The following is a 16473-nucleotide window of genomic DNA, read 5'->3' as shown; positions in this document are numbered from 1 at the left end:
CTCAGGCCCACGACCTCCAGCAACATGACATCAAGGTACTGTAGTTTGACGCAAAGTTAATACTTATTTTTAAATGTTTCAAGCAATGAAAGTTGATTTCTGCGCCTTATAGATCATCAGCATTTTGGTTTCGATTACTTCCACATCGCTTTCTGCCCATTACTGTGTTCAAGAATCTCAATCGTTTTATCGAAATATGATTTCAGTATTAGATAGATCACTATAAATATGATTCCACCATTTTTAATGTGGATGTCACCAAATTTAGTGTTTAGTTTATTTGTTGATGTTCACAATAAGAATGATAATCATTGGAATGATGTTCACCATAAGAATTCCAATGATTATTAGGATACTATCTATGACATGGTGGTTGCAGATGTGGTACAAATAACACCGCCAGTGGTCTAGGGTATGACCGACATTTTGAAAGTTAAAACCGTACAGAGGTTTTAAGTTCATGTCCCCACCATTTTGTTTAACAAAGAGATACGTCGTACAGTCCATTCACAGGTACACATTTTAGAAGCATACTGGAGTTTCGACAACTGTAAGTTTAGTTTGATACGCCACGTGAGTAATGGGTTGACTTGAAAATTTAGTGAAGATTGACAAGGTTAAAAAAACTATCGATTGTATTATTCAACAATAACATACATTGTGTTTATTGAACATTTATCACGACGTTAGTGCAACTCTTTAGGACTCACTGATTTCTGTCGCTTATAGTGTTGGCAGACGAAATTTGGGAACCACGTCGTCCAAATATTTGTGAACATTTGCTTGGACTGCAAGCAATATCACATGCAAAGGCTTAACACGTGCGAGAAATCTACGAGTTCTGACCATTTCTAGCTTATTAAGGTAACTAAATTATTCGAGGTTAAAGAATGCAGGACGTCCTTGAATATCGGGATGATCAAAATGGTACCACATCAAAACATCAAAATGGTACCAGAGCATGTGAGATGCAGACTGGTTCAATCGATTTTAAAATGACTTTTAAGGCTTTGATCACACACCGAGAAATTAAATAAGATTGTCAAGCTCTTATATAGGGTCCCTTCACTAAAAATAACTTCGCTCCAGCTCCACTTGTAAATGAGATAACGCTCTGAATTTTTACATGTTTTTCCGAAATTTATTTATAATCAGTACACAGCGGCAAAAAAGTACATTTTTAATTGCAACCGTTATGATGATGGAAAATTGTGCACATTGTTCAGGGGTATCATAACAAAACATAGCGATGTTGGCGCTGAGATAAGAGTAGGCCTGATGTGGCCTGTCGCCGATTCTTTTCGCGTTATCTCGCCGATGTATCATTCATTCTAGGTTCAGATAATGTGAACATGATTTGAAAACACGAACAGCAAAACGCGAAATCCGCCCTTACAATGTTTGTTGATGTATGAAATTCACCGAACATTTTGTTAAAGTTGATAAATTGCAAGTTATAATACAGCTTTAGAAATTAAGACGGCTGTCTGCCTTATAGTAGTAGAGCTACGGAAAACCTATAGCATGGTGAACGAAATTATAGGTATACCACCCTATACCCTCTGATATCATATAGAGGTGAAGCATCCTTAATCTTGAGCATTGCGTTGAAATTGCGGGTTTAATAAATGTTTACCTCAAGATTGATGGCCATATGTAAAGTATCATCCATTGCAGAGTTGATGAGGTCGTCCCGGATCCAGCAACGAGCATGTCGCCAAGAGTGCACAGTAATTTCAAATCTGTATACGCTCAAAAACGCATTGAATGGGTTGATAATAATTTACATCAATGACAGAAAATCACACGAGTGAAATATGAGCGGAAGTGTGCCTAAAGAAGTTTATTCGGATAGCATCATTATTAGCTAGATTACAAGCATGCATCAGCCTTGCATGATCTCTGCGAGACACCATGCAAAGGACAAAGTTGTGAAACCAGGCATTGCAGTTGTTATCTCCGCACAATCTCGTGTCTACACATAAACTAAATTGCTGTAGCTGCGGCTCAAGAAACTAGCGGGTTTCAAGAGGCCATCTCTTTACACTTGGTGAAAGTCGCACTTTTCACGATCATCGGGATGCAAAATTTTCCTTTACGGTATATTTTTATACAAAATGGGGTCAAGAGTCGATCACCATGTGTTGTTCAACAATCTTATGCAATAAAAGTTGTATTGTGTACAAATGCTTCCAAAATGTCGTCATGATCGAAATTTTCTTCATTCAATACCTAATTAATATTTCTATTGATAAATAAAATGGATTCTCAGTCTATAGACTTCACTTGAAAAGTTGGCAACTTTTACATGAATAGTTTCAAATAAATAGATATATTGCAAAACCCCCAACAAAGATTTCTTGTTCGATAGCTTCTGTCACGAGCTGAACGTAAGTCATATTTTTTTTCTATATACTGCTTTAAAGGCGCACTTCTTACTCCTCTAGGCCTCCAAAACTCAAATGTAAAAGATAATACAGGTAAAAAAAATACGTATCAGAGTTGCAGGCGAGTCATTTTTGCTAGTCATTTGTCTACGAGTTTTGGAAATCAGCCCCAACTGGCCATATGTGACGCATAAGCTGTATAATATATAAGTAATTTTACGCATTACTTGTATCATATTTCAACCCAACTTTAGCAAAATTTAAGGTCAAAATATGAAAACTTTTTAAATTTGGGACCCTCAATTAAGGTGATGGTGAAAATGTCCCAGATCGCGATGCGAACAATCTCCAAATTCTGGTCAGAGTTATGGCAAGTCTACGTAAGCTAGCCAGTATATGTAGCCAGTATGTAGAAAAAAAGAGGTATATGTAGAACTTGAGGAGTTAATTCTAAAAAAGTTGTCTCATTGGTTTTTTAATTATAAATAATTTTCAGGTAGAATAGGGTCAAACTGGCTCTGGAATCATATAAGTAGAAAAAAATTTGCCCCATATATCGCAAGAAAATGAATAAGTATTTTTGATAATTGTACAGCCCATTGCCAACATAATGTGGTTGGCATTGTATGCACAAAATATTAGCGAATAATTCATATTTGCCTTTCATTGAAAATTCTCTAAGCTTGCTCATTAAAGCCTCCGAAGCATTTTTCAACAATTATTTAACACCAAACTGAATGAGTTTCTCCTAATCAATTTTGTTGAAACATTTTGAAAACCCGCTAAAGCCGCTATAGGTGAGGAATTTCTGTCTCTTGCGTGGTGAATTAATGTGGTTGGTGAATATATTTGCGGAGTAAGAAACATATAACTGTACATCATATGTCACCACTCAGGAGGCCTTCACATACCAATAGCGAGTGGTACGCCTAACACAATTTTGGAACCACTGGATTAGTAAAAACTGTAAAAATCAACGGCAAATTCCTAATCTTCAATTAATTGAAACATGACTCCTTTCTTTTTTTACAGCACTGTTACAGACCGTATATAGGAGTGCAAAAAAAAGCTTTAATATCATTAAAGGTTTTAGAGTTATTTGAAACAGGTGCTGAATGACACCGAATCAACCATATGAAGTGCCGCCATTTGCTCGTAGACCTAATGGCACTTCACTAAGTTTCCTACCAATATATTTACACGTTGGTGAGATAACAGTCTTGATTTCTCAATAAAATCAAAATATTTGTCAACAATTAATGAGTGTTTGACATGTTAACAACCTAGTTATGCAACAAGCGTTAAACTGAAGTTAAGCCAGCGTTCGTCAGTCCTCGGATTTTCATCAACTACCCTCAGTAAAATATTAATGCTCAGGTTACGGCTAAGATAGCTCATCACCATTATTCACATATGTATAATATATATATATATATTATAATAATAATATTATATTAATATTAATATATAATTATAATATATATTAGCTGACAAGGATTTAACAGCAAACTGAATGAATTTCTCCTAATCAATTTTGTTGAAACATTTTGAAAACCCGTTATGAAAGGGGCCGCCGTTTGTAACTTCAAAATCCTATCTCAAACCTATATGGATATTATATAGGAATAAACTCGTTATGAGAGGGGCGATATATATAATAAATATATTATATTATATTCATATATAATATAATATTTATATATATATATATAAGTATTTCATTGCGATATATTTTTTATTAAAATAAGAAATAAAGCTAAAGAAAATGAAGCTATTTTTGAAATATATTGCGATATATTTCAATAAATATATTATTATATTAATAAATATATTAATTAATTCGAGTCAAAGAAAATGTATATTTACATACATACAATATATACAATATCTTGCGATATAATATTTCATTAATATATAATATATATTAATATTAATATATTAATATTAATATAATAATATGTATACAATAATTATCGAAGGCAAATTAGATCAAAGTAGCTAAGTAAATTTTATTTCATACACAATAAAGTAGCATTGTTCTATTTACTTTTATATTCTAAAATGATGACGTTTCAAAGAGGACAACAAAATTATTGGAATTAAACTCAAAATGAACTCAACTAACTTGACGGATTTCAAATACCAGAATTCGATTACTCTTCAGACATCACCACAGATTAACTGCTACACTCATTCCTATTTTCCTTTAACGAATTCAGTCTTCATTAATTAAATAAATTATTAGCGACAACCTCGATCGCATGATAGTAATCTCAATAACGAGACAACTAATCAGCTGACAAGTTTAGGTATCATTGGTTGTACTGTTAAAATTTTACTCAATGAAAAACGAAAACGTGAATTTAGGCTTGAATATGTGGGTCGGATGTTCGCGGTACTCATGTTCCCTGCTGCTCCCCGAACCATCATCCGCTGTGCCATGGATAAGCCAATGGACCCCTAAAGTTTACATACTCATTCAAATAAACAATTAGGATTAATAAGTCCTAAGCACTTTGCCGAGGCAAAACTAGTCCCTCTAATTTTATCAGGTTTGAGGAAAGAGGGTGCTAAAGTGGTTTGAGATAGGATTTCGAAGTTACAAACGGCAGCCCCTTTCACAATTATTTAGGGTAACTATGTAGTCAACGGTTAAGTAAGGCGTGTTGAGAACCGAGTCAAATTTATTGATGATGGAAGAAGGATGCAGTTGACCAACACATGTGTGGGTGATGGTCGATAAAATAAAGACATGACATAGCAAAGCAAAGACACAACAAAACAAAACAATGTTGAAAGAATATTGAGAGCAGGCGGTTATTCAGTTTTGACAGTTACACTTCGAAATTTTTAACTATCTATACAATGCAAGCATTGAATTGTAGTGAAAACATGGCAGCTTACTACTAGCAGTTGTTCGCACGACGAAGCTGGCCAGAAAATAAAGCTAAGCCGCCCTATAGTGCATGGCTAATGTTGCCCGCTTACGCACTCTAAACAGAATTCACAATTTTTGAATGACCCTATTAGAACCTAAAAGTATTTTGTCGTTTGCTGAATTTTTATTATTCAGAAATTACACGCTTATTGTTCATTTTTCAAAATTGATAATATTTTAGATTTAATATTCTACTATTGCCTAATAATGAACATTGAAGTAAATAGTTGGATTTTAGCTAATAAGGACATGAAGCAACAAAAACAGTTCATCGAACTTGGGGATTTAATAAAAATAATTAGGACGTTAACAAGAAATGAGAGCGCGAGTTATGAATTGGAGTCTTTACAGGTTCATACAGATTTGCTAAATTTCTATTCGAGGCTTTCAATCACGCACCTGTTTTCCCAGTGTTGCCAAATCATTCAGTGTTAGTATAGCTAAAAAGTGTTAGTATCTAAAAAGATCGCATTACCTACATTTTACATACACTTTTTCCGCCAAATGCGTTGAAAATACGCTAGATCTAGCGGAAAAATAGCTGAATTGGCACCACAGGTTTTCCCCAGCCCGAGGATTGAAGAGTATATCAATGATCGAAAAAGGGTCGCCTGCCGAAGACCACCACTGCCCTGGATGTAATGGACCATCATGATTCCTGCCTTCCGGAACGTAACTTTCAACACTTCAAGCTTTCCGTATCTAGGCCGTGGGTAGAACCAGCCCTCGGTCGAACGGTCACTTGTCGAAGGACGATAAATTTTGGAACAGAACTATGCTATCTGAAACCTAACCTCAGATGCGGTGAACGTAAAATTACGTAATTTAACGATGCCCGGAAGTCAGATTCGATCCGCGGCCTGGTGGTGCAGGGCAGGTTCTATGCGAGGCCGGAGGAAGAAAAAGCAGAGTGGTTCACGGCTGATTGGTGGATGTCCGGAGAGATCATAGGCGTTCGATTCAGGGCTTATTGGTGCACAAAATTGGTGGTGCACGGCTGCGCTCCCTCGAAAAAACGGTTGAAGCGTCGTTTTTAACGGTTAGCCGTTTCGCGAAATGAAACCATTTCACCGTTTTGTTGGGAGTTAACCCGAACCGGATATATATAGGTCGAATTTCACAAGACGTCCGGCCACTAAAACGTCGGTCCAACAATTTTTTTGTGGTTTTTCGAACAGCGCATAGCGCAATCGCAGCAGACATGAAAAAGTATAACTTCAGTCAAATCGGCTGGAAGAGACGCAATGTCTGGACTACATTCTCCTCTTCAGGACCACTTCATAAGGCTTGGGTACACGAAACATCATCTGCGACGGATCAGTTTCCGTAGAGAGCGTGACGCCCTCCGGTGGCTCTATGGTGAAGCGCTGCAAAATGGCCGTCGAGAAGAGGTAGAGCTCCATGCGAGCCAGAGACTCCCCGAGACACTGGCGGCGCCCTGAGAGAAACCAACCAGACAACCCGTGTAACAGTTAAGCAAAACGTTGGAATTTTTTCGGCTTAATTTATAAATAAAATATTCATAATAAACATGCAATATTGAAAAAAAATCAGAATTAAAACTAAATCAGCTACCGATTGAGAAAGGTATAAATCCTTCTTTTTTCCCGTCGAGTTTCCCTTCGTTGTCCAGGAAGTGTTCCGGATAGAACTGGTCTGGATGCTTCCAATAAGCGGGATCGCGATGGCACATTTCGGCACAACCAAGAACCACCGTGCCCTGTCACGTGAATTATTATGTCAACCTTAGAGCACCTTCATTGTTCTCTTCGCGTTTAATTTATTGTTCTATAGCACTTATATAATAATCAACCGCATTCCTCGATTTGTTAAGTATGAACGAAGGCCGAAGTGTATTGATATGCAGGTAATGAAAAATTATGCTTGATGAATACTATTCAATTTACCTTGGGTATTTCATAGCCCTCGTAGGTCACGTCAGCTGTAGTTGCGTGCAGCAAAATGGGTGCAAGTGAACTCACTCTCAGGACCTCCAGTAACACGGCGTCAACGTACTGCAGTCTGCCGGAAGCATACATATGCAATAAAATATCAACGCACATGAGATTATCTAAAGTATATAATACTGCTTGCAACATCAATATCAGCAAAGAAATGACTTAATTATAAGTTTGTGCTGCTGTGATCGTTTGAAAGACTAAGTACTCATAACTTGATATCAGAATGCCACGTCTTTATGAACAAAGATCAAAATCAGTCTTCGGTATTGGTACTGAGAGCAAGTGCCGTGTCTAAGGTTTGCATGCAGTTATAGACTCAGTTCCTGAAGACCATCCGTAATTAGAACTTCGAAACATTTCTCCCGACACTCACATTTTCTTGAAGTCCATCATTACATTATATAGAGGCACATCAGAGGCTATCACTTGACTAGCTCCAAACTAGTTCGCCGCCTACAATAGTACTCGGTCATATTCTTATAATGACACATAAATCAAAAAGTTTTTATTTATGAATCAATCACAATAAAAAGTTCATCAATGTCCTTAATTCTCACTGATTTCTGTCGTTGAGTGATGGCAGACGATCTTTAGGTACAACTTGGTCCAAACATTTGTGAATTTTAGCTTGAATCTGCAAATAATATGACATCATCATATATAGATAGATGTGAGTGAATACTATATATATATACATCTAACATTAGTAAAATATCATTGTGTTTCACTCACTGAATTTCAGCTAATATCAATCATCTTAACTTACCAGTTAGTCACCAAACATCTAACCAATCACATATCTTAATTAAATTAATATAGGTAACTTTCCTAATGTCCTAAAACAATCTTGCTGAACTTCAGAGAAGCGAAATCTAAGAATTAGACATTAAAAGAAGGAACCATACCCGAGACAATTTAGTCACCTTCAAATCCTAGCAAATATCTAGTGGCCCAACTGTATTCTTCAGCTATATGCGTGTAATTAGAACGCTACGCGTACTTTATTGGGAAGAGAACTCCACCTCAGGGTTGATGGCCATGTACAGTATCATCCATCGAAGAGTTGTTGTGGTAGTCTCTGAACCGGCGAAAAACATGTCCCCCATAATGCATTTGAAATCCAATTCTGCTCACAGTAAACAAATGAAATAGTTTTATTGTTAGAATTATTCTACACTAGACTGTTTCCATGAATGCTTGAGAAAATAGCGGCCAATTAGTGTGTGCGAAAGCGTCTCGAAATACTCTCGGCTTATTATTAATTGGACGCTGGCTAAGTGGTTGCATATGTATTTACGAAGCATTCATGTTGTGGAGTCAAGTTAATTAATTCGTCATCGTATAATAATTGAGATGTATTGAGACCCAATATGTTATAGTTCCTTCCTAAAAAGAACAAATTGCGGCGTTCCTCAATCATGTTTATAGCAACCAGTCAAATACAATCATGGGACATGGTTTACAAGTACTGTTCATAATTAATATTCACAAAACTTAGCAATCATTCAAAGGTACTGTATGAATTCGTATTATTCGAGTTTTAAAAACAGTATAAGTTGAACCCTACTCCCGTTACCATCTTCAGCAGTGAGGTATTCAGGGACGTCTCTGTGGGCACGCTCCAGCAGCAGCTGGTCGATGACGTCACGAGGGTTGTTGGGGTCAAGGGTCGCCATGTGATCATCAATAACTTGCTGGGAGTGAGAGAAAATCCCGCGTTATAATCGCAAATTTAATTTTATACATTTGTAACCACGGATTTCGGGGAAATACATTAACGGAAGGCAGACGAAACTATAAAACTGTCCATTTGCCGCGACTCTCCGACATGTGGAACAGCCTCTCTGATGGCATCGTTTACGCTCCGAGTATGAACGCCTTCAAGAATAGACTAGACAAAGCTATACAGGAATAAATGTTCAGTCTTGAAATCCTCAGCACCATACGGACCTGGTAATAAGTCCAGCAGCTATCTCAAACAATCGTCAGTTATGGAAATATCGGGTTCAAAAGACCGGATCCCTTGTGAATCAAGTCATGAAAAGTACATGTATCGGCAACAGGCCAGGGGCCTATTTCTTCCAGTGCCGACACTTTTAATCTATTATATTCTATATCAACGTCTACTTTCCTCGCTGCATGGTCATGATTGGAAGTATCAAGCATGTAAAATTCAACTGTTTGGATAAGCATAGGTCATATGTTTAAGTGGTCTAGGTTAAAAATTTATCATCTAAACAGTAATTCGTTCAAACCTTCAACAACTTAACATTGTCTTTTACAACATGGTTGTGTGAGACACATGATATGATAATTGATGACACTTACTTTGAACATCAAGTAGATTTCATCTCGATTCCTGTAGAGGATCTCAGCTTGCAAAACTTTATTCAATATGACCGAGGGCAGTACTTTTGCCAGCCAAGGGAACACGTCGACAAGGAAAAGCGGACCCTCTACGACGGCCATTTCTTCTTCAAACCTGGTACAGTGCCGCACCATCACCTCATCATTCAACCCGTAGCGCTTGCCTGGGATCAACCACATTTGTTTTATGCAATACGGTAACATAAATCTAGGTCATGTTGCTGTGTATTATGTATGATTATTATGTATTAGATTATGATATGTGTACTATAGTTTAAACTCTAAATTAGATTATGTAGCTTCTTGTCTAAGACAGCAAGATTATAACGTCACTTCTCGGATCATTAAGACCATGACGGTGCTACAGCTTTGACTGTTGGTCTCTCCAAATACGTCAGTTCCTTCCCAACGTTGTTAAAGTGAGGTCAGAACTGAATAGTATGCATAAACCGTATACAGTTATGAATACATATGATGGAAAATTTAAAGATATTTGGCGTTGCAACAGATGATTTTGTTTCGTACTTTATAACAGTTGATTTTTTTCTATTGCCACATCGAAATTAGATTTAAATCCGTATTTATGATTCACGTAAAATCTTGTACAAAAACAGGTCTTTGGTCCCAAAATTGCCCATCGAATCAGCCCAACGTGCAATATTAACAGCTATCTAATTCTTATTGATCGATAATTTCCAGAATATTGATTTTACTTGCTAGCATTTGCCAGATGACGTTGACCACAGCGCAGTTGAAGCAGACATCCATGACGGCAGGCTTGCCGACGCAGGTTTTATCCAAGTGATCCACCAGCATCTCGGCCTCTTGTTGAATGGAGCCCTCGAGCGCTGTTTTGCCCATACCGAGATCACGCAAGTGGCGCAACATGAATCGCCGGTTCTCGGTCCATACAGGACCATGGCTGTTGATTACGCCTGAAGCAGAAGCATTTATTAGGCTAATTGCTAAGCTTCGTCAATTATTTTTCAACCAAGACAATTTGAAACACTACTTGCAAGCAGCATTATTTTCTGAAAAAAATATCATGCAGAATTAAAATCGCTTCTGTTAGCACAAGTCTGACTTGATTTGAGAAGACGCTTGTGCACTGAATCTTATTGAACCACAAGATTTTTCTACCTGTATCATGAGTATTATTGAAGAATCTATTAAAATTCTAAATGTAAAAATAATATCCGTCACGATTAGCATCATGTATTGCTTCAAGCCTCGCTCATAATTGCTATGAGGTCTGGTGCAGAGCTGGAGTTAATGATCTCTATTCATCTTGAATCGCTTATGCTACATTCGTGACTTAAACCTTCACTCTATAAATAAAATTTGGTTCTTGAGTGATGATTGCACCAGCATTTTTGAAGAAAGTGAATAAATCAAAAGTGAAGAATGCCGGACGTCGCTGGATGTCGGGATGGTTGAACGCCTTCTTGATGAGGTTGTAGTCGGTGACGACCACGATGCGGTGAGAACCCCACTTCGTTCTGACGGAGGGAAATCACGGAATGGACCAGCTATGAGGCAGGAGAGACTTACTCGTTCACCTTACACCATACAAACGATCAGGGATGAAATTGATATAGTGAACGATCAAAGCAACAATCATTGTATCTTAAAAATCTCACAGTTGTAGACCAACTCGATCGTAGCTCGTATGTGCATCGTTAACAGTTTCTCGTCTGCAAGAACAGCGTTGAGAACAATCTTGAACGATTAGGTACTCGTACATTGAAAACAAGTGAGCTCCAGACTAATTTGGGACATAGTTTGAGCAAATCTACCTCATGCACGCGACACATACTGCAGGATGAGCTATACTAATCTTCTAAAATTTTGATCGTTTTCTATTTAATAAACTCACGTGAAAACGGGTCCGTGTTTCTTCCTGAGATTCGAAAAGTGTTCGGTGATGGAAATTGAACGCGGCGGCAACTCACCCAGAATCGGCCACCCAAACGATCCTGTTTAATACAAAGTTGATCATTTTAAACATGGTTGATTATATATACTCCTTCCGTGCCAGCCAGCAAGGAGACATTGAATAATCTCTCATTAATTAACAATCTATAGTTGATGTGAACAAGAAAACTTGAAGATGGACAGCATTATTTCAGACAATTTTCCCATGTGGCATAATTTGAGCTCTTGATTGAATTTGTATATTATTTCCTGTCTTTTATAACATTAATTCAGCCTCAACTTTATCATGTATGTATTATCACAGTTATGTCAGAGTTATGATCGACTGCTCTTGCCTGGGGGCATCCGCGCTGGCTTCTTAAGAAACTTTGACAGCAGAGCCAGGAGCGCGAGAAAAAGTACGATCTCGACGAACATGTTGGTTTTATATAGAGCACGTGGTTTGTACTGGCCGTAATAGTTCTTATTAAAATATTAGAGACGTTCAAGATAAATTATATGTCGCTAAATTCATTTGCGTTACCTCGCCTTTTTCGCTACAGAGATTCCGTGAGCATTTTCTGCATACCGATTATATAATTATCGACCTGCGAAGAAATTCTTTATCAATATCAAGAATCGATATATGTACTTTACAACGGAAAAAATCGTTCTTCTTGCAGTGTCTACTTCTGAGTCACAAAAGCCGGTAATATATGATGCAACCCTTCATTGCGATATTTTTTAAGTGAATAAGTTAAATATTCTCTCTCACATGCATCTGCACTATATGTTTCAGGGTCCTTGACAGAGATCAGCCTGGGAGAGGTGCTTCTGACACAAGAAGCCTTCAACCCAATCGTATAAAAAATATGTTTCAGGGTAAAGTAATTCCCTGCATGCTTCTTATGGAGACTATTTTAGGTCGCATCGTCTCGTCACTGCACTTTCCTCGCGGCACACTGAGCGACCACTAAGGCGCTATATGGCGCTTGAGATGCCAAGTTGCCAACATTTGGTGCAGTCAAGGCCAAAGTCATAAAAATGTGTACAGTGTACACATCTTCTCCTGCTTGCCTCTTATTCGTCATTTATGATTACGTAATGTTCGTTCGTTCTATATAAGACATGGAATAAGGCCGCTAAAAAAACAATAAATATGCGAAAGATGAAAGAAATGATAGAAAACGTAGTCATCTTGATTGTATTAAAATGAAATTTCGAAGAAAATTCAATAAAGTGTTAAGTCGCATCGAATTTTGATATTGTTTTGTTCCCATGGTGACATTGGCGCAGTAAAGTTAACAAATAAAATTTAATAACAAAATATTCTGGGCGTGCCAACAACAACTTTGAAAATTTATAACCGCCTTATGTCACTATTGTTTCTGGATTTATAAATCCAGTCACTAAGACGTTTTTCCTCGTGACAGACACATTTGCTGAATAATCTGTCGACTCAGCGTCTGACTCAAGCTCTCAGTGACACCGTGGCCTAATAGCTAACTATACATCTGCTTGTACATTCACGAGGATTTGTTTCCACAAACTACTCTCGGACATAATCACACTTCGCTAAGTTTCCTACCATATATTTACGCGTTAGTGAAATAACAGTCTTGATATCTCAATAAAATCAAAATATTTGTCAACAATGAGTGTTTGACACGTTAACAACTTAGTTATGCAGCAAGCGATGAACTGAAGTTAAGCCAGCGTTCGTCAGTCCTCGGATTTTCATCAACTACCTTCAGTGAGAACATACGGCTAAGATAGCTCATGACCATTATTCACAGGCATAAAAAGGCATTCAATTGATAATGAAAATCCATAATGATTAAAAATGCACTACAATTACCTCACGTCCTACCACCGTCAGCAATTGATAAAGACAACTTTAACTTAATAGTATCTACATCGCTGGGTACATTAATTATCAGAGGCAAATTAAGTCAAAGGATATTAAAATCCATCTAGGTTTTTCAGATTTTTTACTCTCTTCATTTCTAAATATTCTTGATTGACGATTGCAATCGAGCGGTGGACGAATGCGCTGGCACTCGTTTAACGCTCTGAATTACGAGGACGAAAATGAGCATTTGGACTAATAATACATTGACTTGAAGAAGAATTAGTCATTCCAGCCAAAGTATATTTTATTTTGCACACGATAAAATTGCATGGTACTATTTTTTTATATTCTAAAATAATGAAGAAGAGGACAACAAAATTATTAGAATTAAACTCGAAATTAACCTAACTAATTTGACGGATTCAAAATACCAGAATTCGATTACGTTTAAGAAGAACTTTGCAGCTTAACCATGGCAGTTGTTCACGCGACGACGCTGGTCAGAAAATAAAGCTAAGGTGTTACTGGCCCGCTAATGCTGCCCGCTTGCGCTCTCACAATTGTGGATGACTCACTCAACTAGAACCTAAAAGTATTCTTGTCGTTTAGTGAATTTTAATTATTCAGAAATTACACGAATATTATTCATGCTTGGAATCTAATAATATCATTTTTTATTTAACATTTTTTAATTGCAAAATGATGAACATTGAAGTAAATAGTTGAATTGTAGGTAACAGGGTTACATGAAGCAACAAAAAATGGTGTTCAACGAGCTTGGGGATTCAATGAAAATAATTATAATGTTCACAAGAATTGATAGCGTGAGTTATGAAGTCGAATCTTAATAGGTATATTTATACGGACTCGCTAAATTTCTACGCGAGCCTCCTTGTCACCTGTTTTCCCCAGTGTTATCAACTACTTTAACGACTTTCTAGCTAAAACCTGGCATTTTCAAGTGGAAATGCACTAAATATTCAAATTTTGTAGCTAAAAAAGATCACTTTACCTACATTATACATAAATTTTTTCTCGCTACAGCTATTTTTTCCCGCGGAATGTGTTAAAAATACGCTAGAACAAGCGGAAAATAGCCGAATTGGCAACACCGGTTTTCCCCAGCGCGAGGATTGAGGAATATATGAATGGTCGAAAAACCGGTCCGACCGGCGTTTTAGCGGTCGGCCGTCTTGCGCATTAAAATAATATCATATATGTATTGGGAGTTAACCCGAACCATCTTGGTGGAATTTCACGGGACCTCCGGACACTAAAACGCCGGTCCAAGCATCTTTTGCAGTTTTTTAACAACATATAGCGCTATCGCAGTAAACATGCAAATTATAATTCCAGTCAAATCGACTGAATGATACATGTAGTGATTCACGAGATTACTAGAAGGAAAACTGTATTTTTATATATTTTAATGCCTTAAGTGCGTTATCTCACTTTGAAGTGAGATAACGCTTACTATCGGTATCTCAGCTACATTACATGCCTTTACATAGCGCGCGCGCCGCCAGTGGGCGGTTTATCGGCTCTACTAAAACCTCCTACTTCTCTCACGGCAAACCTATCTCCTCCTACAGTTTTGAAGCTACAGCAATGAGACATATGCCATTCGATTTGCAAAGAAAGACCTTACAAACTGGTTTTCGGCGTTTTCCCAAGTTCGTCACAGTTCGGATTTTATTTTGCCAAAAATAGGAGTGACGTGGGGTGAAATCGAAAAATTTACAAAAAATGCCCCCACACTCACATAAATGAAAAATTTCGAAAAACTCAAAGGCAATTTTTTAGGTATGGTCATTACGCATCGATTGATATGTCTCAATGTTGTAGCTTGAAAATCCTAGGAGGTGATAGATTTCTAAAGTACCCCCTTTTTTGGCCGTTTTCTAAGAATTTCTCGTTTTCTTCCATTTTTTTCGAAAAATTCACACGTACAAAAAAAGTCTAAGAATTTTGTTTTACATACGTGTAGTGTACCAAATTTCTAAGTGATCCGTCCGTAAATAAAAAAGTTTTTCTAGTACCCAGACGCTTCCCTTAATCAGGTACGTTACTTGTGTATCTTGGCAGACGATCTAAGTCAAATGGACTGAATAACATTAAATGTAATCAACATTGTAAGCCAGTTAATCATGGCCAGTCCCAATATCTATAATTTTTCTGTCAATTGTGAAATAGTTTTTAGCTGTGGGAGTAACAAAATAACATTATTCCTTAATTCACATAATTCGTGATAAGCGCAAAATCTCTCCCGTAACTGTCTGACAACATCACCCGAGCATGAGAACCAAAAGAGAGCCTATTTTAAAGAAGGCGCGGTTGTACAAACGGTTGTCATGTGCTCTAATGTATTTTGTGAATTAACCACTGGCTGAGTGTTAAGTATATTAATAGTGTAAGCACTTATTGTAGTGTAATAATTTTTGTTTCACTTAAAATCCAAACGAACATCTTGTCATGAATAGGAAGTGTTTTCAATCAACCTTAGCCTAGGGCTACTTCTGTACTGCGATCTTCTTTATTCTGGCCTACCCTGCTTAGTGGAATCAAAATGAAGTTAATCGCAGTGACTCACAATTGATAGCATTACCATTACTTTGAAGGTCATACTTAATTTGATTAAAACCTCAAACTGGTGATCATAAATCTCGCACTTTTTTGTAACTTTAGTTAGTTTGAGTTTAACCGCTTCCTAATTCGGATGTTATCGAGTTAACTAGGAAATAATTATTAATTATTCAGTCAGCAAATCATATGATATTCTCTGACTAAGGCGAAGTTATCAGGAAACTACTGTAATGTTTTATTACAGAAATAGTACAAATTGTATCCCAAATCCTTTGAGAATCAGTATTGTCGCTTGCAAAGCTCAATAACAATGATTTGGAATATAAATTTTTAGGATATTAAATTTCTATTTTGTTTAATGTTGGAATAATAACTGTCATGTGTAATTCATGCTCTAATTATGACGTTCGCAGGTCTCTCATCGTATATAGGGTAACATGGGGCAGCGAGCCCACTGCGGGTCATGGGCCC

At 37.2% G+C, this 16473-nt stretch overlaps 1 protein-coding gene across 5 annotated transcripts in view; it reads right to left on the bottom strand.

Moving 5' to 3' along the window:
• LOC108682364 (cytochrome P450 2L1) overlaps positions 1-16473 on the bottom strand; it is a 38091-nt gene that overhangs the window by 8608 nt on the left and 13010 nt on the right. Inside the window, exons 1-11 of one of the 5 annotated variants that reach the window (XM_047882405.1) lie at positions 11924-12502; positions 11530-11629; positions 11019-11152; positions 10367-10588; positions 9615-9817; positions 8863-8980; positions 8309-8412; positions 7844-7920; positions 7233-7347; positions 6901-7045; positions 6283-6763 (exon numbers count right to left, since the gene is read on the bottom strand). In XM_047882405.1, the coding sequence (XP_047738361.1) occupies positions 6579-6763; positions 6901-7045; positions 7233-7347; positions 7844-7920; positions 8309-8412; positions 8863-8980; positions 9615-9817; positions 10367-10588; positions 11019-11152; positions 11530-11629; positions 11924-12005 (1485 nt within the window). In that variant the 5' untranslated portion in view covers positions 12006-12502 and the 3' untranslated portion in view covers positions 6283-6578. Of the gene's footprint in view, positions 1-6282; positions 6764-6900; positions 7046-7232; positions 7348-7843; positions 7921-8308; positions 8413-8862; positions 8981-9614; positions 9818-10366; positions 10589-11018; positions 11153-11529; positions 11630-11923; positions 12503-16473 lie in introns of those variants that run through there. The other 4 variants (XM_018171511.1, XM_018171510.1, XM_047882404.1 and 1 more) reach the window with 4 other exon arrangements.

The sequence above is a fragment of the Hyalella azteca genome, unplaced genomic scaffold (assembly GCF_000764305.2).
Source record: "Hyalella azteca isolate HAZT.00-mixed unplaced genomic scaffold, Hazt_2.0.2 contig10335, whole genome shotgun sequence".
Classification (NCBI taxonomy): domain Eukaryota; kingdom Metazoa; phylum Arthropoda; class Malacostraca; order Amphipoda; family Hyalellidae; genus Hyalella; species Hyalella azteca.
Note: the sequence above shows the minus strand (reverse complement) of the source record. Positions and strands in the feature narration are given on the sequence as shown.